Here is a 24,696-nt window from a genome sequence, read left to right as displayed (position 1 = left end):
CGACTGACTAAATAAATGATCATCTTCCAAGTATGCATCCTGAGATAGGCGGCATGGACTGCCAGGCAGCAGTGCTGGAAGGGGGATCTGCAGGTCAAGCTTTGAACAACCTTTAAATTAGGGGGAAATAAACCAGAGCAGTGGAATGATAACATGCAGTGCTCCCAAACCCATAATGGGAAATATTTGTTGTTTGTTATTATTTTCAGCCAAGGAGAGGAGAAGTGAGAGGCAGTTTGTCTGGTTGCGGTTTACGTTACCTCTTCTCCCTGGCCTGTGTGGTGGGCTGGGGGAGGCACAGAGGGAGTGTACATTTCCCTACACTGTCCTGCAGGAGAGGGGAGAGCCCCACAGTGCACAGGGAGGCCTGATAGGATGTCTCCTGCTGCCCTGAAAGAGAGACGGAGTGCCGGCGGAGGGTATTGGTCAGTGCAGGGCCTGTGCCAGTAGCCCTTTCAGTGGCCCGGGGACAGCTGTTTGAGTTGGCGAGGCCAATCAATGCAGAACAGCTACGACATTCTAATCAACAGCAGACCAGCTGAGACAGTTTCCTCTTCAAGGCTGCCAGTGAGCTAATGCAGGAAAGCTTTTTCTTGGAAGAAACAGAAGAACCACGGGGAGAGGGAGAGACAAGCAAATAGAGATGGAGATAGAGAGAGAGAGGGACAGACAGAGAGACAAATGGGTGTAGTAAAGAGACTTGGAGAAAAGTCAGGAGAATGGGAGAATGAGAGATATAGTGTAAAGGAAGCTGAGAGAGAGAGACAGAGAGAGAGAGTGAAAGAGAGAGAGAGAGAGAGTTAGAGCTAGGTGAGAAACACATTCTAAATTGATCTTATGTCAATTTAAATTGTTTCAAAATCACAAAATCTACATTTTTGAAGGGCTCAGAACACTTAAAAATGTGAAATGAAAACTTCTTATGTTCATTTCTGAAACAGATTATAAATATTTATATGTATTACTATAGATTGGGGTTAACAAAGTGAGGCCCTGAGAGAGTGAGAGAGAGAGAGAAAGACAGAGAGAGAGAGAAAGAAACAGGAGAGTCTCCAGAAGAGAAATGGGCCGTCTGTTCCAGGCTGAAGTTATGAAGGGAAGTCATGTCTGTGTTGAATGTTCAAAAAGAGATTGCTGTGCAGTAGATGATTTCCCTCACTAATATTTCCGATGTTATTCTAACAAGGGAGCTGTGTGTGCTGCCGGGAGTCTTAAAGAGACCAGATGGCAGATTACAAAAACACCACATCTGGTGCTTTTATGTACAGAAAGCTGAGAAAAGGGACTTGGGTCTCATCTTGTGTGCCAAGGCCTGCTGTTCCGAACCAGTTTGCAGGGGTTGGGGGTGGTGGGGTACACAGCAGGCCTTGCCAAATCATAATCACCACCCCTTATCTGAGATACTCTGAGGCCACTGTGTTGTCCCATAGCAGCACCACTGGCTCCTGCAGCGTGTACTCAGTCAGAGGTGCTCTGCACAAGAGACCCTGACACAGTGCAGAGCCCGTGCAATGGGACAGGATTCTGCGTTAAACCCCAAAACCCCTCCTATCCCACCAAACACTCAGAGATTGGCCCCTTTGTGCCAGCCATCAGTGAGGCACTTCTGGGCTTGTCACTGTGCTGGAAAATATCCACATGTAAGGGTTTGTATTTAGTTCTGCATTCAGCATTGTAACTGTGTGTGTGTGTGTGTGTGTGTGTGTGTGTGTGTGTGTGTGTGTGTGTGTGTGAGAGAGAGAGAGAGAGAGAGAGAGAGAGTGAGAGAGAGAGAGAGAGAGAGAGAGAGAGAGAGAGAGAGAGAGAGAGAGAGGGGGACTTTTACTGGAAATCTACAAAATCAGGGAAGTTCAGCCTCTTCTGTTGAAGGAGGCAGGAAGTCATAGTTAAATTTATTTTGAATCCCTCTGTTATTCATTTTGTATGTGCCATTTTTATTGCCATTCATGCTGAACCACAATACACTATTGTAACAGGGAGGAACTCACAGCCTTTGCCCCCATACTTAACAAAGACTGCATTCATCTTTGGCCCCTGTAACATGAAGCACCATCCAGTTGAGACACACAGGGCACTTCCACTAATGATCTCGCTTCTCTTAATGGATTGGTTCTTTTGCCCACAATCTATTGTTCTTCATGTTAAGACCTGACTGATCATGATGAGATCTTAATAATGTTAAGATAATGACAATGTGGATATTATTATAATATTTTCTGGTTCTTCTCCCCTCTTCTTCGGCCTTCTTCCCTCAAATAGCATGTGTTCTCAATGGACCCAACCAACGTGGAGAATGGGCGGGGGAAATGTCCTCATGACCCCAGCCACCCCTTTGCCAGCACCTTCATTGGTATGTCCTGTTCTTTTTGCAGCTGTCACACTTTCACAATTGTTTTTCATTTCACCTTTGAGTGGAAACCCGATCACTTTTTTAATGAATGGCCCATGAAGGCGTTGTTCTTTTAATGTCGCTTGGCATTGCCGTTATAGAAACCATGATCTGATTCACTGGACTGACAGCCAGGTTGAGGAGTGACAGCACACCACAAGAGAGTCCTCTCACAACAGGCCAAGAGCGTGCGCTGTGGGCTGTCCGTCACTCAGTGCCCATAATAAAGCAAGCTGGGGCCATGCAGTGATGTTTGTCAGTCCGCTGGGGTCTGGGGAGAGGTCTCCAGCACTCTCTCTACCCAGCACTCCTTTCAGTTTTAGCTGAGCTCCACAAAGCCCATGTTGATCCCTATTCCACAATGCATTAATTCTGGCAGACAGACACACATGAATGGCCAAAAGCCCATCCGCGTAAGTTTCACAGTGCACACACACATACATACACACACAGATACATTTACATTTTATATTTATTCAATTGGCGGCTGCTCTCATCCAGAATGACTTACAAAAAGTCCATTCTGTAGGGTTTGGAAAGCAGACATATGAATATTTGAATTATGGTACCATTGTGAGAACATTGCCACAAAGGGAATAAGTCACAACTATATATTAATACCACCAGTTTCCAGCAAAGTATTGCCACAAGATTGAATCACCAGATTGTTTACCACTGTGCTCGTGCTACTCCAAAAGCTCATGCTATCAGAAGAATTTTGCATTCATTCATACACATACACCAAATTACACGCACAGGCATACATTGAGAAAATATACATTGCACACTCTGAACTACACTCTCATCCGTCTTACATGATGACAACGTCATACACACCAGACCAGAGCTGAGATCTCTCATACTCACACCCAGTCAGGAGGTAAAGCATGATTCCTGACACACTGTAGGAGGTACAAGTTTTCACAGTGATCTTGTTAAAGGATGTGATTTTTCAAACTACAATGAGAGAGTGACAGAGAGAAAGCGACAAAATAGTTTTAGTTTGTGTATCATACTTACGTAAAGTGAAATCTTCAGCATGAGGAGCTAAAGGTCATTCACCCAAATTCCCGGGCTCCCCTGCTGCCTACATCTTTTACAAATGAGTTATTTGCTAGGTTGATAATAATCTTGAGAGGGACCTAATAAAAGTGACTTGGTTTCTGGGAGGGAGCTGGAGCCAGCGTGTCGTAATGAATAATGCCTTACAGTACCTGATGGATCCATTTTAAACCCTCCCACACATTCTGCCTTTTCCCTGCAGAGTGGGCTGCCCCATTTGGAGTAGGGCCTCAGAAGACATAATAGAATCCTTCTGTTCAGCAGCTCTCTCCATTCTCTCATGGGCTGCAGTTCATCTGACGTTCTTAAAGCAGCTTCAGCAGGCCCTGATCACACACAGCTGCAAAAGTAGAGCCCTCTACCAGCACCTGTTCAGCCCCTGACGCTTTCTGTCGGAAGGCAGATTACTTTGCCAAAGCATAATCTGATCTCTGGGGTTTGAATAAGTCACCATGAAGATTGCCGTAGTTTTCTCATGTTCTCTTTCCCTGTCTCTCTCAATATCTTTTTCTCCTGTCCCCCATCTCTTATTTCCCTTTCTCTGTTCCTGCTGCTTATCTCTCTGTCTGTCACCTTCACACATCCTTTCTCTCTCCTCCTTGCCCTGGCCCCCCCCAGGCGGGGAACTGTATACTGGCCTGACAGCAGATTTCCTGGGGCGTGATGCGGTGATCTTCCGGAGCCTGGGTAGTCGCTCCACCATGAGAACAGAGACGGACCAGCGCCTGCTGCACGGTACAGCCCAACCCCACCCTGCCCCACCCACCCTGCTCTAACAGCAGCTCAGGAAACACACCTACTGAAAATGTTCCAACATAGCTGTTACTACTAATTGCTGATGAGGAAGATTACTGTTTTTGTGGTTTTGTATTTCTGTCTTTTCCCTTTCCCTCACTTGGGATTATTAAACTTTCCTACTGAATTGTACTGTATGTGACATGAAATGTCTGTTGCACACACCCACACACCCACACACAAAGTGATTTAACTAACACATGACTAACTGACACTGTCTATTACACAGACTTGCTGCGTGTCTGATCTTATTTGTCTTGTCTAGTCTAGTCTAATCGCACTGTGCATGTCCCTGTCTGCATTTCCTCCTTCTCTCAGATCCAAAGTTCGTGGCGGCACACCTCATCCCTGACAACGACGACCGTGACAATGACAAAGTGTACTTCTTCTTCACGGAGAAAGCCATGGAGGCCGGGGATGGCACGGGGGCCATTCACAGCCGAGTGGGCCGCGTGTGTGCGGTGAGGGCACGCCCAATCTCTTCCCATCACTCCTCTCATGTCTTAGAACTCTTCGTCTTCCTCTTTCTTCACTGCTTTTCTTCACGACCCAGCATTGCTTTTCCTCATTCTTCATCATTAAGCTCCCTCTTAACCCCTCATTACTCCTTTTCATGGATCTTGACCTTGGGTTGTTTTACCCAATTTAAAGTTGAAGTTCCTCAAAAGAGGCCTGCTTTGTTCCTGCCCTGCATGTAAGCAATCCACCCTATATTCCCTAGCCAAAAACCTGAATTGAAATCATTTAATGGATGACACTATTGGATATGTTTGTAGCTCCATGCTGACCTCTTATTGTCACGCCAATTTATTATGCTTTTACACGGCTATCCTCTTGGCCCCACTGTGAATATGCATTAGAACATGCATTCCGTAGATGCAGAACCAAACCATCGTCACGTTTTATTTTTACAAAGAGGCCTCTGTTGGAAACGCTTCGATACGGAAAAAGATGGTTTTTGTGTCTCCCTACATGGGGTTTGATGGTTTAGTCTGGCTAACAGGGGGTAAAATCAGTGGAGAGGAGGGGTGTCTGTACAAAACAGTCTCTGTGGAACAATCAGCGTCTTGAATCAAACATGAACAGCTGTTGTGCGTGCTTTGGTATGCACTCACATACCGCAGTCTCTCTCAGACACTTGCACTTTCACACATGTTGTCAAGCATGCACACACAGGCATAAACTCACACATGTACACAAAAACACACACACGCATGTACGGTCACTCAGAAAAACACAAAAATGCATGAACACACACCTACACTGACACGTGCGCAAACACACAGGCACGTACAGCACATACACACATACATACACACATACACGCGCACACACACACACACACACACTCTATACACACACACACACACACACACATACACACACTATACACACACACACACACACACACACGCACACACACACACACACACACACACACACACATACACACTCATACCTCCTTCCCAGCCCACTGTTGGTCTTACCAGATGTGTGAAATGTGAAAGAAGCCAGGAGAGCGATGGGGGCACTGAAAGGGTTTCTGTCTCTCAGGACTGTCATGGTGTGAGGGGTTGTGAGGGGTTATGAGGGGTTGATGACATGCACACCACCCCAGGGACCCCTGGACCGTAACGCTGTCCTGGCAGCAGGTGTCCTTCGGAGAGACACATTTTCTCCCCAACATGTAGTAAAGACAGGCTGTTATTTTCCGTCCTAACACCAAGTGCCAGAAGGAGCTTATTCAGCCAAGAAAGCAATTATCTCTGAGTAGACGCATGCAGTATATCGCCTTAACAAACCGCTGTGTCAAGTAATACATTTGGGGGAGGCATTTATTGCATTCACTTAGCATAGTTTCCTGACCAACCTTAGCACATACAGTAACATAGAGCTGGAGCTGTATTCATTTTACTTCCCTATCATTGACACCTTTTTCCAGCTAAGCTTACTCAACCAGCTCAGTCTAATGCTTTTAATGCACTTGGCGTGACAGATAATTATTTTTTCTGTTACCACACTCAACAGCAGCTAATATGCTGAAATAATCTGTAATGGTAGAATAGCTTCGTGCTCTGAATTTCAAGAATCTCTTTACATTATATTTCTGTAAAAAGTCACCACAGTTTCGTGTCTGGAGCAGTCAGGTGGAAATCTAGGTTGTAATAAATGGGCAGTGTGCCACTGTGTCAGGTGCTCCGTATGCGGTAGCTCTTTATAAATGACAGGTCAGACATTTCCAGTGAGAAAGTGGGTTGCAGGTGGTTCGTTGTTTTACATTTCACATACTTTTAAACCAAGACACAGGCCTCTCTTCAATGAGGAAGATCTCACTAAAGCAGCCACTAAAATACTGATGACAAGATCCTGGCCAAATTGCCTTATCTGACTTTTTCAGTCTAACCACCTGATCTTCTTTTACAGTTAGTTGGCTACACAGTGTAGTCTTGGGATGCTTGCGTGTCGATGTAAATGAGAAACGAATCCTCAGTGCTAGGACAGATGAAGGTGGTTAAGTCATGGTTGAAGTATACAGTGTGTAGCTGTGTATGCTGAACTGGTCCTCCCTGTCCCTTGAGCAGAATGATGCTGGGGGGCAGCGTGTGCTTGTGAACAAGTGGAGCACCTTCATCAAGGCCAGGCTGGTGTGCTCTGTACCTGGGCCTCATGGCATTGACACACATTTCGATGAGCTGGGTGAGTCTACGCACATATTCACATGCTTATGCATGTTCAAGTGTGCATTGATACACACACACACACACACATACACACAAACATGCACACTGCTATAAGTAATTTATTCCCCTGTTCTCCCCCTGAATGAAATGCAGAGGATGTGTTCCTGCTGAGGACCAAGGATGAAAAGAACCCAGATGTATATGCTATTTTCAGCACTATCAGGTACGATAGGGCTTTCATTTTCATTGTTCTAAGGGCTGTACATCTCACGATGGATTGGGCTGTATGTAGGTTATGATGCACATTATGCTAATTGTGTATCCTGTACTTTGGAGGCAGAGCTTCCACTCAGTCTTGACTTTCTCCTCCATCAGTAACGTTTTCAAGGGATATGCGGTGTGCGTGTACCGCATGGCAGACATCCGAGAGGCCTTCAACGGACCGTTTGCACACAAGGAGGGGCCGGACTACCAGTGGGCGGCCTATGAGGGACGGGTCCCCTACCCCAGGCCTGGGGTGGTAAGTGTACTGTAACGTCACCTCATACTATAACAGACCTTACCATTCTGCACAGTATCATATAATCCCATACTAAATCATGCACGCAAATCGACTTGTATAGGAACTTTCATCCAAGGATCCCACGGGATTGCGTAACTCACCCCATCCATCACCAAAGTGGAGCGTGCACCTGGATGATGCTTGGCAACCGTTTTGGACAAGAACATTCATTACACATCGTTTAAGATTTAAAGCCAAGCTTTGTGTGTTTAATTAAGACTATAGGGACTAATAGAAGAGTCAGAGCAGACACACTCTCCAGTGTGGAGGCAAGAGCCAGCAGTAAAGACTGTGAGTGAGGCAGAGGTTGAACGTGAGAAGTGAGCTTGTGTTGCTGCTGTTGAGGCTCAAAGGCTGTGATTTCAGAGAGAATATGTCCCATTCCGCCGAATCTGACCCCCTGCCTTCTGTCTGTTCTGTGGTCAGAGGGAGAGAGGCTGCCTGCATCTGGAGATATTACTTGGCAGGGAGATGGACTTGTGAAACAATACACCGCCTTATTGTCATGTCATTATCTGCTGGGAAAGCTCTCTCTGCGCTTGATCTCTCGATATCCCACTCTCCTGCTCTCAGTCTGCCCCGACGCTCAAACTCCCGCTACGTCATCCCTGCCCTGAGACTGGCGCACCCCACCAGTTTTCACCTGCTCTCTGATTGATGGCAGATTTCAGTGCCTTACATGGTGAAACACAACATGTCCCAGGCTCTCCTAACTACACACAGGCCCGAGAAGGTTTGGTGTCCTACTCCCAGCTGCTGCAAGAGGGAACCCCATTTCTGGTTGCTGTCATTCACACCGAATTCAGAAACACAGATCACGATACATCCCACCTACGCATTGTTATTCTAAGTTTAATGAGGGTTATTTAAACAGTCCCATGTTAATTTCCACCAGATGCTCTCCCATTGGAGTTTAGAAACCAAACTCCTTCCCTGTTCTCTGTTATTTACAGTTCTACAGCACTGTCACCACTGTGTGAGCATGTACTGTATATTTAAAAAAGCAAGCCTGGTTTGAGACAGGTCTGGTTAGAATCTGTCTCCATTCTGTTTTATGCACACTTCCAGCACAGCATGGTCTGTCAGTCACTGTCTCCCTTGTCTCTCCACCACAGTGCCCCAGTAAGATCATTAACCAGCCAGGGCGGCAGTTTGCCAGCACCAAGGACTTCCCAGACACCGTGCTGCAGTTTGCCCGCAGTCACCCTCTGATGTGGCGACCCATTTACCCTGCTCTGCGCCAGCCTGTGCTGGTCAAGACCAACGTGCAGTACCGGCTGCAGCAGATCGTGGTGGACCGTGTGGAGGCCGAGGACGGGCAGTACGACGTCATGTTCATCGGAACCGGTGAGAGTCACCAAAGTCCCTCTCCATCTCCCAACTAGAGCATAACTCCACCTCTATACCATGAGAATTTAGATGGGACCCAATTTGCATATGAATGATTTCTTGGGCTAATGTGAAGCAAATCAGAGGCATTGGAATTCTAGCCCCCTCCTGTAAAGGTGGATTGGCAAACAAAGTCTGCAGCAAAGGAAGTCTTGGAAGGAAATACTGAAATCCACATTCTTCACAGAAGGTTACATTTGAGATTCTCCAATAAATCAGTTAAAAAAACGTAGCTATATAACATGCGTTTCTATGTGCTGCCCTTAAAGAACAATTTTGTGTCAGAAATAATAGGAAATTAGGATAGAATCTGTGTCAGAATAATTTGGACTATATTTCATGTTTTTCAATAATTTATAAAAGATACATGGATATTTGTAATTGCACACCAATGTATGTGCTTAGTTCTGGAAATGTAGCACTGTTTGCACCGGCCTGTAACATGACCTAACAGCACTGCAATGGCCTGCACATATGAAAAGGAGCTTACATGTATAATTTGGCTGCCACTCCTCTCTCTTGGGGTTTTTGCGGTCCCAGTTTTCAACAATACAAGAAAGCTGACTTCTCAAGGGAATAACATTACTCTGAGAGGGCTGCTTGCCTTTTCAGAGTCATAGTTCAATACGGAAACAACTTCACGCAAAGAACAGTGCTGGAAACTGAAGCGCTGGCAGCACAACAGGTGGCGGCTTATCAGTGCGAAACACATTTGTCACAGTTTTTCCCCACTAAAGTGATACATTAAAAGCTGATAGGTTAGAATTTGAATGCCTTGTCTGAAAGCACTCTAAGACACTTGTGTACTGTCTCTCTCTTCCTATGGAGACACTTAGTGGAATAGCCGATCCCCCTATGGAGACACTCAGTGGAATAGCCGATCCCCCAGGATCCTGATGTATTTGTCACAGTAGAATACTCCCTACAGGGAGTTCAGCCCCGCAATGATTAATCCTGGAGGCTGCGCTTTGCTGACAGCTCATGCTCACACTGACCCCCGTGACCCCCCCTGTGTCTGCCGCAGATATCGGCACGGTGCTGAAGGTCATCGCCCTGCGCAGTGGAAACTCCCTGGACACGGAGGAGGTCACCCTGGAGGAGCTGCAGGTCTTCAAGGTAACATGCTCACCTCCTCCCTCAGCACTCGCCTCCTCCCCTCCCTCTTGCCCCTCGGTCACCTCCACCATCACATTCCTTGTGTGATTACACCGTAAAACTCCTCACCTTCATGCCTTCCGTGCTACTTTAAATCATCTTTTATTACTGTAGTGTTTAACCTAAATAACTGTTCATATGTATACAGTGTGTATTCGGTCTGATTGAGTCAGTTTTCATGTGCAGTACTGTATGACCAAATTACTTAATTATATGTGAAAGCGATGTAAAATTTTCCCTTACTTTTTTTGTCAAGGTACCCACACCCATCACCTCTATGGACATCTCAGTGAAACGGGTAAGTCAGTTTATTCAGTATGTACTTTTTATTTGATACTTTTTCATATAATAAACAGTGTGCATAAACAACACATTCTGAATTTTATTGACATATCTTCCACAATCTTCTCCTCCCTACCAGCAAGCCCTGTACGTGGGCTCCCCTGTGGGTGTGGCCCAGGTCAGGCTGCATCGCTGTGAGACATATGGCAAGGCCTGCGCCGAGTGCTGTCTGGCCCGGGACCCCTACTGCGCCTGGGACGGGACGTCCTGTGCTCGCTACACTCCCCACAGCAAGCGCCGCTACCGTCGGCAGGACATTCTCCACGGCAACCCTGCCTTGCAGTGTGTCGACCAGAACCTCAGCGGTAAGAGGAAGGGATTGGTGGGGGGGTGGGGTGAGGAAGTACAGATGAGCCGCTGGATGCAACGGAAACCACTCTTTTCATCTGATGTAAATATCAGCGGAAGGATAGTACTCTGTAGGAATAGTACATTTTCCTAAGTTTTTGACATGCTTAATGTGGTTGAGGGCCCATGAAAGTAAACAATTTACAAAATTGGGGGAGAAAAGTACAATCATTTACTTTGTCTGACATAGATGTATACACATTGCACATTTTTTGGAAGTCTGTATCAGATAAAGGACAGTCTATGTTATACTGAAAGTGTAACGTACATCCAACTAACTTCAGTACAACTATAAAACACATGCTAGTCAGAGGCTGTGAGGCCCTGGAGATTGTACTGTGATAAGGTACACACACACACACACACACACTGTGTGTTCACACAAAAGCTGGACGGTTAGGGTCCTCCATACTCAGCTCAGCGCTTCACAGATGTGTCCCAGGCATGTAGCATACTTCAGACACATAACAGGCTTTTAAAAGACAAGGAAAGGCTGAATGTGGGTCACACCTTTCACCACGGCCTGTTGTAATGCAGCCATGGAACCTGGCACAGACAGATGTACATACAGACCTACCTCAGTCTGTCAGCGACAGAGAGCAGAGGGAAGAAAAGAAAGGGGTGAAGAAAGAGGAGTGGATGTGTGTTTGCTCATCTGAGGGTGGGGATGAGTGATGATGAGAGGGGTCAGGCAGCCCTCTCATCTCACGAGAGCAGGCCTTTGTGCCGAGCTGACAGGAGACCGGCAACACCAACACCTGAGCCAAAAAGGCAAGGCTTCCCCTGGCAGGTGAAGACAAATGCTGAAACAGCCATCCCTATTCAAGAACAGAGACTTGGAGCCGAGCACCACTGATCCGCTCCAAATCTTCAACACAAACACTCATTGATAGAGAGACAGAACAGTCAGGTCAAAATGCTCTCACCGTAGCCTACCCTTTTTTAGGAACGCTAGCTATTTCTGATAGGTCCTTTTTGTCCTGGAATATGTGTAATGGGACCAGAGGGGTGAGGTGTTGTTTTTCTATATATTCCAACTCATATCAAGAATTTATACAAATAAACAAGAACCAACAGATCATATATACCTTGGAGTGAAAATATTGCAGAAAGTGTCTTCAGATTGAACTAGGAGTTTCCGTTGAGGCATTTGAGGCAAATACACTGTTCAAGTTGTGATCCAGGCTCTTACCCTGTCACGTCTGGACTACTGCAACTCGCTGCTTGCCAGCCTCCCGGCACATGCCATCTGATTGCAGCTTATCCAGAACGCAGCAGCCCGATTGACATTCAACCTCCCTAAGCAGGCCCATGTGACACCTCTCTTTGAGTCCCTCCACTGGCTACCAGTTGCAACAAAGATCAAGTTCAAGACCTTGCTACTAACCTTTAAGAGACTTAATGGATCAGCCCCCAATACATAGAGGACATGATCAAGGCCTATAAGCCAGTAAGAGTGCTGTGCTCTGCTACCTCGGGTCACCGCTGTGTCCCGAAATACAAGGGCAGCATCTCTCGGCCCTGCCTCTTCTCAGTACTGGCTCCACACTGGTGGAATGAGCTTCCTGCCGAGATCTGTACAACAGACTCCCTGGGTGCCTTCAAGAGAAAGCTGAAAACTGATCTTTTTGAGCTGCATCTCTAGTCTACCTTCCTTTCTATCTATCTCTATCTATCCTGTCTATCCCTATTTTCTATTAAAAGCACTCTACACTACTTTAGCACTTAAGTCAGTATCTTACTGACCTCTTGTAATACTTCTCGATAACAACTCTCAGCATAGTGATACACTTACTTGGAAGTCGCTCTGGGTAAGAGCGTCTGCTAAATGATGTAATGTAATGTAATTTGTAACCAGTGTCTGTGTGTATGTGTGTCTACACAGTAGAGGAGTTGGACATGAATGAGGACAAAGTGGTGTACGGCACAGAGAACAACAGCACCTTCCTGGAGTGTGTCCCACGCTCCCCCCAGGCCACCGTCACCTGGCTGGTACAGCGAGACGACCGCAAAGAGGAGGTGAGAGAGGAAGAGGGCATGAAAGACGGAGGGAGGGTGAATGAGAAGGGAAATGGCAGCAGTGTGGTAAGGAACAGGGTGTGAATCCAGTGGTTGCCAGTTCAATTCCCTGGTGGGTCATTGCTGCTGTACTCTTGAGCTAAGTACTTGACCCCCATTGCCTCAGTAAAGATCCAGCTGTATAAATGGAAAACATAAAAATTGTAAGCTGTGTAGGTAGACGAGAGAGGTGTGTGTGTGTGTGTGTGTGTGTGTGTGTGTGTTCGTACATGTATCTATGTTTGTGTGAGAGAAGAAAAATAATCTTGAGATGAAGAAGGAGTGAGAAATGAAGGGAGGGTGACTGTCTGGGAAAGGGAGGACAAGAGTGAATGGTAGATGAGAGAGAGAGAGAGAGAGAGAGAGAGAGAGAACATGGGTGAAAGAAAGAGAAGGAGGAAGAAATCTGTGTGAAAGAATGAGGGTGAGTGACCTATTGGATGTTTCATGTGCCATTCTTTGTTGCCTCTTTACGCTTAACCATGTGTTTAACCCAGGCATTTACTTAAATTGTGCATTACTGCAGCAATTTTATTTCCCACCACGTAAACAATTCCGTCGCAGCTGGTGAATTCAAGAAACAATTTCGCCATGTTTGTTTTGGCATGCCCAAATACATCTGAGAAAACACTGCTGCATTCTGTAGGAGATTCTTTCATGATAGACGCTTCTTTTCTGACCCAATGTAAAATCGACTGCACAAAATGTGAGCGCCGTCTCTCCCTCCCTCAGGTGAAGACGGACGAGCGCGTGATGCGGACGGAGCAGGGCCTGCTGTTCCGCCGCCTCTTCCGGCAGGACGAGGGCGTGTACGTGTGCCGGTCGCGGGAGCACGGCTTCTCCCGGACGCTGGCCCGCGTCTCCCTGGAGGTCCTGCAGGGGGAGACACTCGGCGAGCTGCTGGCCCGCGAGGAAGCGGGGGTGGAGTTCGTGGGCAAGGACAAAGGCGGGTACAGGACGGGGCCCCCCTGCCACTCCCACAGGGGCCCCGGCATCCCGGGCCACAGTCGCTCCTGGTTCAAGGACATCATGCAGCTGATCGGGCCGTCCAACCTGCCCCACGTGGAGGAGTACTGCGAGCGGGTGTGGTGCAGCGACAAACTGCGCCGCAAACACAAGACCATGATGGACAAGTACCGGCTAGCGCAGGAGAGTGCCCGCAAGGCCCGAAACAAGGGCTCCGGGGAGAGGAACCGCACCCCGCGGGACGTCAGCGTGCGCGAGTGACAGGACGGGACGAGGGAGGGATGGAGGGATGGAGAAGGACCGCGTGTGGAGAGAGTAGAGAGAGAGAGAGGTTAGGAGACAAAAGACTGTGAAGCTGAATTGTAATTTAAGACGCCAGGGGAGGGATGCCGGAGAGAGAGAGGCTGATGCGTGAGGTCTGGAGGAGAGGAGAGTGGTGTGTGTCTGAGGCTGTAACAGTCTCCGGCGCTGTTCGCTGTTGCTTCGCCAAGTGATGCGATTCCAACGTTCCGCTGCAACCTGGACTCCCACCAGCCCTCCCAGACGCCACCCCCCACCCTCGCTCCACGTTGAGACCCGCGCTGTTCTTGCACTCTCTGTCACTCTCTCTCGTTCTTGACGAGTACGATACTGTAAATAGGCAGCTGGGTGGCTGTGCCCACAACCCCTCCACGTCACCAACCCTCCCCCCGTTCTCCCCCCCGTGTTTCCCACAGCTGCCTCACTGCACTGACAGTACCCCCCCCGGTCCCCCTGCCCCCTCTCCCCCCACCCCACAGGCCTGTGTCTGTCACCCTCACCCTGCACCCTTGTCACCATCACGTCTTTCACACAGCGAACCCTTTCACCGGCCGCCAGCACCAGGTCCCCCCCTCCCCGCGGCACCTCACCCTCACAATCATGGGGAAGTAAAAAAGACAAACAAAGAAGGTTGTTTAGTTTAAAGAAACCGATTCAAGCTGCGCTTGACATCGAGCTGCAGATGGGATGAATGTGGCAATGAGTTGCTCAACAGGAGTTGTGTGACGAGAGTCGGTCTTTAAAATGAGAAAGAAAACGCCCTGTTGCTTTTTGTTTTTTTCTTTTTAAGCACTGGAATTCCAGCTCCCACAATTCCCTTTGTCTGCAGTAACGCGCCTGACAAATAATAATAAAAAAGGTCATTGGTGCCGGCGGAATGTTCCAGTTTGCTTTGTAAACACCACTTCATTATTTAAATGGAGGATTATCATGATCTTTTCTCTGCTGTTAAAATATAATCCCTTTACTGACAAACCACAAAGCCCCCCCTATGGAGGGGAGGGGGAGGCGGCCGTTGCAGTTTCTCACTCACTCATGCACTCACTCACTCACTCGCTCGCCCCTGCCCACATAGAGATAGAGCAAGCGGGGGGGGGTGCCGGAGAACGTGGTCTGGCGCTTCTGCCAGAACAAACACCCTGAAACAGGTCTCCCATCACCGGAGCTTTTAAAAACCGCCCACACTCCTACAGAATCTCATTTATGATGACAGTGATGATTTAAATGTCATGTGACATGCTCTTTTTCCCCTCATTTGTGATGATGATAATACAGCATTAAAAATGCATTAATTTCTTAGTCCGTATTTACTTTGGGAGAAGCTATGGTCTAATTATGAAGACAATTTACAAGATAAGCAGTCCAAATATTGTTTCTCATCCAATCTGTAGGTAATTATACAATAAATCAGTGACTGCTAAATGATGGGGCAAAAGTTTGCTGTAAGAATATTATAAGATCAAGCTGTGTGAAGACAAGCAGGTGATGCTCGCTGGGTTCTATATCTGGAAGTTGAACATTTCGTAAGAAAAAGAACTCAAAATATGTCTATTAAACATGAAAACACGCCCTAGTTAGTCTAACATAAAGTGGGATAAACTACTAATCATGGTGACATAAAGCCGTTGTGCGTGACTGGACTGTTCATTTTGTGTTGCCAGTATATTTTGATGCAAAGCATGCCTTTACCTGGTGCCAAACCTATTCTGACATGGCTCAGGAAAGCCTTGGCCTCGGTGTCTGTAAATGAGATTTTCTTACCATGTACAGATCATTGTGAATGTTGTGTGTGAACCGAGCAGGACCCTTTTTTTCCTTCTTGTGAGGTTCTGCCGTAATACTGTCGTCAAAACATTAAATCGTCATGTGCTAACAATACTTTATGAGTCTGCACCCTGTGCTATGTTTAAATATGTTTTTTGTTTGTTATCTATCGAGTAGGGAGAGTTGTATTACTATTGTCTGTCAGATGCCAGTCCATTTCTGGCTGTGTGTAACTTGTTGAGGAAACACTTTTGGAGCGATGAGTATAATTTAATGTTCAGCGTATTTATGTTTTATTTAATGACCTTTCTCTGTGCATGCCTTGTAGATGTACATTCTGTTTTTGTTTTTAAGCAAGCAAACCGATATACAAATGCTTTTCTTTGGTGAACGCAGCTCAAAGGTTAGCCTTTCTTGGCACGCAGCCGCACGTTTGAAGTTGCAGAACCCCAAGCTCCCCCCCCCCCTGCATCGGAGCGAGAGGACTGTGTAAAAACGTCTGCCAAGCCAATAAAAGCGTCCGCCTCTGGTCTGGAACGGGGACGCTGCCCAGATGGAGAGAGGGGCGCTGATCGGAAAAAGGGGTGCCAAACCCGCCAGACGCCTTTCATCCCCCCGCGGAGGATCGAACCCGCGTTCCCACGCCGGCCGCTCTGCGCCCCCCCTGCCAATGTCAGTCAGTCTGTCTGTCTGTGGTCTGCGCCTCCCTTTGTGTTTTGTGCCATGTTTAGAGCTGGCTAATGGACTCCTCAGAAAACTTCAGCAAACAGCGTCATTTAAGAGTTCTGAAATATTTCTGAAATAAACTGAAGTCTAAAGCAAAAGTCTGTCTTTTCTGAGAAGTGAAGACGTGCATATTTTTCCAAATTCTCATCTAACATGGTAGTAGCCATATGGGGCCAATAAAGGCATTCGTGTAAAATGACAAAAAGTGGTTTTAAATAAGATGTTGGAAGAATAAAATGGTTCAAAGCACATAATGTATCTTTTGAATGCAACTTCTGAAAATGTATCCTGTATCCTCACTGACAGATGGAAGCATTAATGTGCATCTCTCAAGGGACATTATGATACAGTGCTTATTTTCTGTAGCTACAGCAATTAGCGTGATAGAAAAAGGGATTATTACTGTCATTTGTAACACTACATCTGTACAAGTATTTGAGCGTTTAAACAAATACAGTGTAAAACATAATTACTACAGTGTAATTACATCACAGTGCCATACTACATTTTTAATGTCATTACACCTTTACCCTGAGCTGAAACCAATACACAAGAAATAATTTTGAAACTTAGCTTGCAATTTTGTGTAATTGTGTAATCTCGTTAACCATTTTCTTTCTCTAACCTTCAAACCAACTCTAAGTGTTAAATTATACACTAGTTACACTTTTTATACTGGTGCAGTAAATGTAATGTTTCTCAATGTATATTTACTTTGTAGGTAATGGTAAGTGTGACATTACATTTGGTTGTCAAAATTAGTTGAAAACAGATTGTAGTAGTGGTTGTGTATAAAGTTGTGCTTATAGTTGCATTATAAACCACCTCTATTTTGTAGACTTGTTTGTTAGACACCAATATTCATAGTGACCCACATGTTTATACTCGGCACAAATGATCTCTGTTCAGAGTAAATATCAAGAGTTGTAAATAATAAAAGAGTAAAATAAACCTCTAATGGTATGAAAGAAATTAGTATCTGCCACAACCAATAACAACTGGATTAAGGAGAGCCAATCAGATGAACCCACATGGACACCACAGTTGGCCTTCATGAACGAGCGTATCCTCTCAGGCATTCTTCACTGGGAACCTATGCTATCTGTTGTCCTTTATGATAATACACACTCTTCAGGGAAATAGTAAGGAGGGACAGTCAACCCAGGCAACATATAGCCTCATTATTAATGAAAAAATAAATTATATAACTCATTCCATTTGAGTTTTTGATTGAGTAACACGCAAAGATATTTTGTAACACGGCATGTCTCTTGAGTTCCAAGAACAGACAGGTAGTTTTTGGTACTGTTCACTCGCTCCATTGGCCGTGTTATGAAAAGAGAATGCTGTTCACACTTAGCAGCTAGAGACAGCTTCCAGCTGAACATTATTCCTTGATCTCCATTTCAGTAATAATGCAAAAACACTCATTTACTTTTATTCCCTTGGAATCATATTCATTTATAAGCTCCCATTGGACACAAGCTTTATCTCATAAACCCAAGTTTCTAACAGTCCCAAATATGCAGACCGTTTTTAAAAGATGAGAACTGCAAAACATAAGGATTTACATTTTTTGATAATTAAAGGCTATAATTAATAAGAAACCTGTAACATAATTATACTTCATTGTACATATACTATCATGATTTTCATGGTCATTGGCTTTCAGTTTTGAGTATTCTGCAATTGAGTTTTCATGAATCTTTTATAGAGTTTGATGGATGAAAAACATTTTGGCCATGAAATGAATATTTTTTTAATGTAATTACTTAGGTAAGCAGTAAATTTTAAGTATTCCAACTGGTATGTAACATAAGTTTGAAAAAATAAAATTCTTACAATCCTTACTGCATTGATTTAATGCAATTAATTAACCAAAAAACTAAAAAAAATCATTCTGCTTATGTTTATTGTAGTCCATTTATTTTTATAGCATCTATGACTTAATTAACTTTGGCTATAGTGTGAATATATCTTGGAATTGTGTTGGTATTGTTATGGTGCCATTTTTATGGCTGCAACATAACAAGTATGTCCATTATGTTTTACAATCTTTTTATTTATCATTGTTTTTACAACTGATAATTATGTACTTTTTGTCATACGCTTTGCTTTCTGTTTATCGTAAGTGTGACATTAACTTAATTATTGAAATGATATTACTCATTTGTGACTCTCTTGTAGTTGGTTCTGTACTGTGTGCATGATGTTAGCTGATTGAACAGAATAAAATACATAACAGATCTTTACCAAATGCGTGGACAGTATGCATCACGTATACTGTCATATATATTCCTTACAAATTCATAATTAATATACACCTTTGAAGAAAATGGCCAAAGTATACATTTTTATCCATGTAAGCATGCTTTTCCATCTGTGCATGAAATGTGTTTACCTCCATCTGATAAAGTGTATGCATGCTACTATATAAGTTCTTATAAGTAAATGTCGTGCTTATGTTGGTTTCAACAATAAAATGTAAGAAAGGGAAAAAATAACAATGTAAAAAAATTAGTGTGCATTTACCTGCGTTAAAATAAGTAATAGATTAATTAAATGGTAATGGCACAGAGGTTATAACACACACACACACAAACACACACACAAACACTGACCGGTATTGACTTTGGATGGTGCAGACCTTGGTGACCCCACTCCCATGTCAATTCTCAGGAAGAGCAGGAAGAGCAGGTAAAGCAGCGAGGTGTTGGTAAATGTACTGGCTGAAGAGGCTGCTACGTACACCACACAAAAACACAGGCCCTATAAAACAGCACACAAATGCACACAGCAGCTGGAACCCAGTAAACACCAAGCTTTGAGCTGTGAGATCAGGGTTCTGAGGAGTGACATGTCTTGGGATGGGCCGCAGCTGGACCTCTGGAAGCCCCCGCCAAAGGAGCGCCAGAGCAGCCGATTCGTCTTCATCGCAGCTCCGGGCTTGTCATTCGGCCACACGCCCCAGCGCGGTGTGCCAGTGCAGATGCCGGGACGTACACGGTACACCTGGCAGCTGCTAAGGCATTTCCATGTTGACAGCGCTGTCCAGCAACACCTCACTGAGGTCACTGAAATTTCACAGCCCAGCTCTTCAGCCCAGGCCAATCTTTTCATCATGTTCCAGTTTTACTAATGGAAAATACACATATCATGCGTATACACACACAAACGCACATACACACACACACACACACACACATACGCATACATGCATGAGCATACACTCAAATACAAGCGCAAACACAGCTGGATTCAGCCCATCAAACTTTACAGACATTGTTCATGTTTTAATTAACATTCAAACTCTCATCCAAACATACTGAAATCAAAATGGAATCACTAATGAAACTTGTGCCAGTTTGTGGTGATACTTTTGCCAGCAGCCATAAGTTTCTCCTGTAAGATTTAAGAAGCTGATCTTGGCTGGGTCTCCTCTGTGATTTTAATAAATGTTGCTGGTAGGAGTGGTGGTTTTCAAACAGTATGGCCCTGTTCCCCCATTACCAAATCCAAAGTCTCAGTGGAGAAACTGGAATGCTCTGCTGTAGGAGGAACAGCTTTCTGAATGAAATATTAAATAGAGGTCCTGACTCATGGTAGTCATTAAACATCTCATCACACTTTTGGTCAAGGTCTTTACCCTACTCACACAAACTGTCTCAAGAACCATCCATCATTAAAATGATGTAATTGATTAAGAAGTATTGCACATTCTGGAAAGTATTGATAGTGCATTTGAAGTTGATTGGCCCACAGAAACAGACATGTCGATCTAAAAGAATGTACTTTTATCGTGTCTTGCCATTAAATTATTCATCATCTTATGGCATGACACAATTTAAATCAGTAAGATGATCATTAACCACCTGATAAACCTGTTAGCGTTTATCACATGTACAACCTGGAGATTACTCACTACTGCCCTCCACTGAGCCATTTCAGCATCACTGACTCAGCTAAGACATGCTCACATGATGGAGGAGCATGATGCTTGCATTGTGGGTTCATTTCTGGCCTGTAGCTGAAGTCCAGACAAAAAAAAACTGGGATGAGGTAATAGGTTTCTGCGCCGTTTGTTATTCCTCAATCCAGGGGGTTGATCCAGTTGTAAGAAATAATAATCCAACCCGAACCTGAGTATCTCCATCTGGGGATGTTTTTGATTCCATTAGCAAAGTGGTATCCTGGTATATTTAAACCCCTGTAACTCCATTTGCGCTCTGTGACCGAGTTTAAAGAAAAGAGAAACTCAAATCCCATGACATACGACTTGTTGTCGGCGAAAGTGAACTGCCGCATATTTCTGCCACACATAGAGGCCTGGTGGAGGCATGATGAAGATTAATCACCAGGGGAGGGGAGGCTGTGAATAATTCATCTAATTGAGCTGCTGGACTAAGCTTCCCCCCCATGGGAGCGCAGGGAGAGCGTTTATACTGTGTCACATGCAGAGGGAGTGTGGCCAGGGCGCTCACCTCCAGTCTCAACCCCACTTTCACCCCTGATCTCATCTCCATGGTGACCTACAATCTCAGCCCCATGGTCACCTGCACCCTCAAACTCACGGTCATCTCCTTTCCTGACCATGCGGTCACCCCCTCTCCTCTGACCCTGTGGTCACCTATTCTCTTAACCTCACCATCTGGGGCCTGGTTTCCTCATGTCCTCAGCAGCACTATGAGTTATTAAAGGTGCTCCATGAAGAGTGTCTGATGTCCTCCTCCTGCTCAACAGCAGCTGAATTGAATTATTCATCATCTCTTCGTCATAGGTGCTGTGCTTTTCCTCAAAGGTGGACGCCATAACTTTTGAAGCCTTCAACAAACCCTTGAGCATCTGTATTGTATGACATGATTGTAGTGGCATGCATTATTATTGGAATTCCTGATGTTCCACTTCTGAAGATCTCCATATCTGGTCATATGAGGCCAAATTGTAGACAAGAAGCCAAAACTGGGCCTGATCAGTATTTGAACAGAAGACTTCTATAAAGCCAGTTGCTGCTAGCAGTGGTGAAGGTCGGCTGTTGTGCAGCAGTCTTCCCTTTTGCCCAAATAGAACTAAGGTCACAGTGAAGTGAGGGGGAAACTGTTCTTGCGGAGGTCTCATCATTGTAATGAGATGTCACATGGTGGCCAAAATCCACAACCAAATTCAAAGAAGCTGTCCACCTAATCAAGCTGTACTCTTGGAAAACGTCTGACCCCACTTTGAATCCCAGTGTCAGCAAAAAAGAAGAATAATGAGATAGCACGTGACCTAGCAGAATAAGGACATGCATCTATATGAAATAAATACTAAATGCAACCCATACCTCAGATCCTAACAAACATTTCCTTGCTGCTGAGATGGTGGTGAAACAGATAATATGACACGTGAAAGACCAATGCAGCCACAGACTGATTACCGGAATGACTGGGAAACTGAGGAAATAACAGGATGTCTCGGCTTGTTTACCTCTGCATACTAATGGCACTGTTGCTGTTTTTTCCTGTGTGTGTTTTCTACATTGCAGGTCCAGCGCATCTTGATTTCTTCAAAAGGAAAGCTGAGGGTGAAACAGTCGCCCAGGGAACCATTTCAAAAAACAGCAGGAACAGGCATTGTGAACCTGGCAATGTAATGAAACATTACAGCACAGACTAACAGAGCAGACTAATAAAGCTGAACTGCTGAAATGACACACCTGAGACAATACACACATACACACACACACACACACACACACACACATGCGCACACACACACACACGCTCGCACCCTGCATATCATGCCACCCACACAACACATGCACACACAGCTGAAGAAGTTGTTCCAGCTCTCTCGTTCATAGTGATGGACTGGGTAAAATTGTAGGCCTGCATGCTTTAAATAGTTGGGGTATAAAATGCTCAGCTGGGCTAACCAGTCCAGAATGACAGTGAACAAAACGTTCATTTGTCGAAACCACAGGAGGGTTTGTGGGAGACAGTCCCTGGTTCAGCAGAGAAAACAGACTAACTCTCCCTCTGAGAGAAGCAAAGGGTAAGACAGAGGGAGGGTGAAAAGAAGGGCAGGTTTTAGGGCCTGCTGCATTCCAGGACGGGACATTTATGTCTGTGTGTGTGTAACTGCATGTGGGTATGTAGATGTTCATGTGTATAAGAGAGATACAATTTGAATGTGTGAGTGAGTGGGTGGGTGTGTGTGTGCGTGTGTGTGTGTGTATACACTCATGATTGTGACTAGAGACAGGGAATTCTTGTGAAGGCTGTGTGAATAATGAGAGAAAGCGGCTTGGGGTGGCAACATTCAAGAAAACTACAGCAGACCCGTAGAACACGTTTTGAAGTGGAATTATTGTAAAATTCCGTTTTACTTCAGTACATTGTCGTCAGGGCTTACTCAACACTCTTCCACTCATTCATTGTGCGCACAGGAAGCATCCAAGGGGAACTGCCCTATTCTCACTGTGGCTTCCTTCCTTTGCGTGCAGCTCTCTCTATTGTCCCCTTGAACCCTGCTTTCCTGCCAGTGCTGAGCTGCATTGAGGAGCACCTGGGATGGACAACTCTTACACCACTTTGCTGTTTCTTGTACAGCTCTGTTCTGTCTGGCATAACTCTGCTCTCTTCAATAGCCATGCTTGCTTATTTCAGACATCTTGTTTCTTAGCTCTTGATCTAAGAAAGACCTGCTCTCAAACTTTGTAATCTCTCACACAGTTCTGCTACTCCTCACAAAGGTTTGCTCTTTCACACGCAGCTCCATTCTCTCACACACAGCTCCATTCTCTCACACACAGCTTTGCTCTCTCTCACACAGCTCCATTCTCTCACACACAGCTGTGTTCTCTCTCACACAGCTCTGCTCTCTCACACACAGCTCCGGCCTGTGGCATAGGCAGTATAGGCGAATGCTAGGGGTGCGGTCCATCCATAGGGGCGCCCCAAATGAGGGAAGAAAGAAAAAGTTCAAAATTTTTAAGATTTATTATTTTTTACTAATACGGTTTTAATACCCATTAGACCCGTTAGAACATGCAGAAAGTAAGAAATTACAGTCCCAAACGAGTGTTGTTAGTGGACCCTCGACAAGCACCAGTCCAGTACCCAGTGCGACTACGTAGCAGCAAACAATCATATCAGCATTTTCCAGTACCGTGCGCTACAACAAAAAAAACGAAAAGACACAAAGACATCACAAATGCAATTGCATATTGCATCGCAGAAGACATGCTTCCCATTAGCACCGTTGAAAATGAGGGATTCAAGAAGCTTATCAGCTGTCACAGGGCAGCTTTAAAACCTGAGACTGTAGACAGAATTGTCTTTCTTGACCATAACTTGTAGGGTAATGGCTTTGCTTGTTTAAAACTTGTACAGACGATACTGACCACAGCTGAGATTTTTCTTGTGTCTATTTATTTTGTTTACATTGTCAGCTAAAACACTTACAAAATGTTTCAAACCATCTGTAGAAAGGGTTTGGCATGCTGACCAGAATTAAGATTTCTTTGTCTATTTATTGTTTTATTTATTGACATTATCCTTTAAAAGACTTTTAAACTTTGTAGTCTGAGCCACCTTACATGTGTGCTGTATCACACTGCAGCACTTAATTTTTCTATTAATATATTTGTTTTGTTGAGGAAAAAGGACTGAAAAAGGATTTTACTTAATTTTATTCATGCATATTTTGATGCTGAAAAAAGATTTTATCATTATAATTGTTTTGAATGTTCTATCTCAGATTTGTGAAGGCTGTTTGACAAGTGTTTGTCATGTTCTGACCATAAAGAATAAAATCACAATTAGCTGTGGTGGTGGAATTGGCTGCGATGTAAGGGGCACCAGCTAAAATCTTGCCTAGGGCACCAAATTGGTCAGGGCTGGCTCTGCTCTCTCACACACAGCTCTGCTCTCTCACATAGCTTTGCTCTCTCACACACACAGCTCTGCTCTCCCTCACACACAGCTCTGCTCTCTCTCACACAGCTCTGCTCTCTCACACACATAGCTCTGCTCTCTCCCTCACAGCTCTGCTCTCTCACACATAGCTCTGCTCTCCCTCACACACAGCTCTGCTCTCCCTCACACACAGCTCTGCTCTCTCTCACACAGCTCTGCTCTCTCACACACATAGCTCTGCTCTCTCACACACATAGCTCTGCT

At 45.1% G+C, this 24,696-nt stretch overlaps 1 protein-coding gene across 1 annotated transcript in view; it reads left to right on the top strand.

The window, feature by feature from the left end:
• sema3bl (sema domain, immunoglobulin domain (Ig), short basic domain, secreted, (semaphorin) 3bl) overlaps nt 1-14,489 on the top strand; it is a 38,107-nt gene extending 23,618 nt beyond the window's left edge. The window contains exons 5-16 of the mRNA XM_036532577.1: nt 2,260-2,350; nt 4,070-4,186; nt 4,565-4,707; nt 6,829-6,943; nt 7,081-7,150; nt 7,303-7,447; nt 8,605-8,836; nt 9,903-9,994; nt 10,290-10,331; nt 10,455-10,680; nt 12,609-12,742; nt 13,514-14,489. Coding sequence (XP_036388470.1) covers nt 2,260-2,350; nt 4,070-4,186; nt 4,565-4,707; nt 6,829-6,943; nt 7,081-7,150; nt 7,303-7,447; nt 8,605-8,836; nt 9,903-9,994; nt 10,290-10,331; nt 10,455-10,680; nt 12,609-12,742; nt 13,514-14,008 — 1,902 coding nt within the window. The 3' untranslated portion in view covers nt 14,009-14,489. The remainder of the gene's footprint in view (nt 1-2,259; nt 2,351-4,069; nt 4,187-4,564; nt 4,708-6,828; nt 6,944-7,080; nt 7,151-7,302; nt 7,448-8,604; nt 8,837-9,902; nt 9,995-10,289; nt 10,332-10,454; nt 10,681-12,608; nt 12,743-13,513) is intronic.
• The last annotated feature ends 10,207 nt before the right edge of the window (nt 14,490-24,696 follow it).

The sequence above is a fragment of the Megalops cyprinoides genome, chromosome 7, assembly GCF_013368585.1.
Source record: "Megalops cyprinoides isolate fMegCyp1 chromosome 7, fMegCyp1.pri, whole genome shotgun sequence".
NCBI lineage: Eukaryota > Metazoa > Chordata > Actinopteri > Elopiformes > Megalopidae > Megalops > Megalops cyprinoides.
Note: the sequence above shows the minus strand (reverse complement) of the source record. Positions and strands in the feature narration are given on the sequence as shown.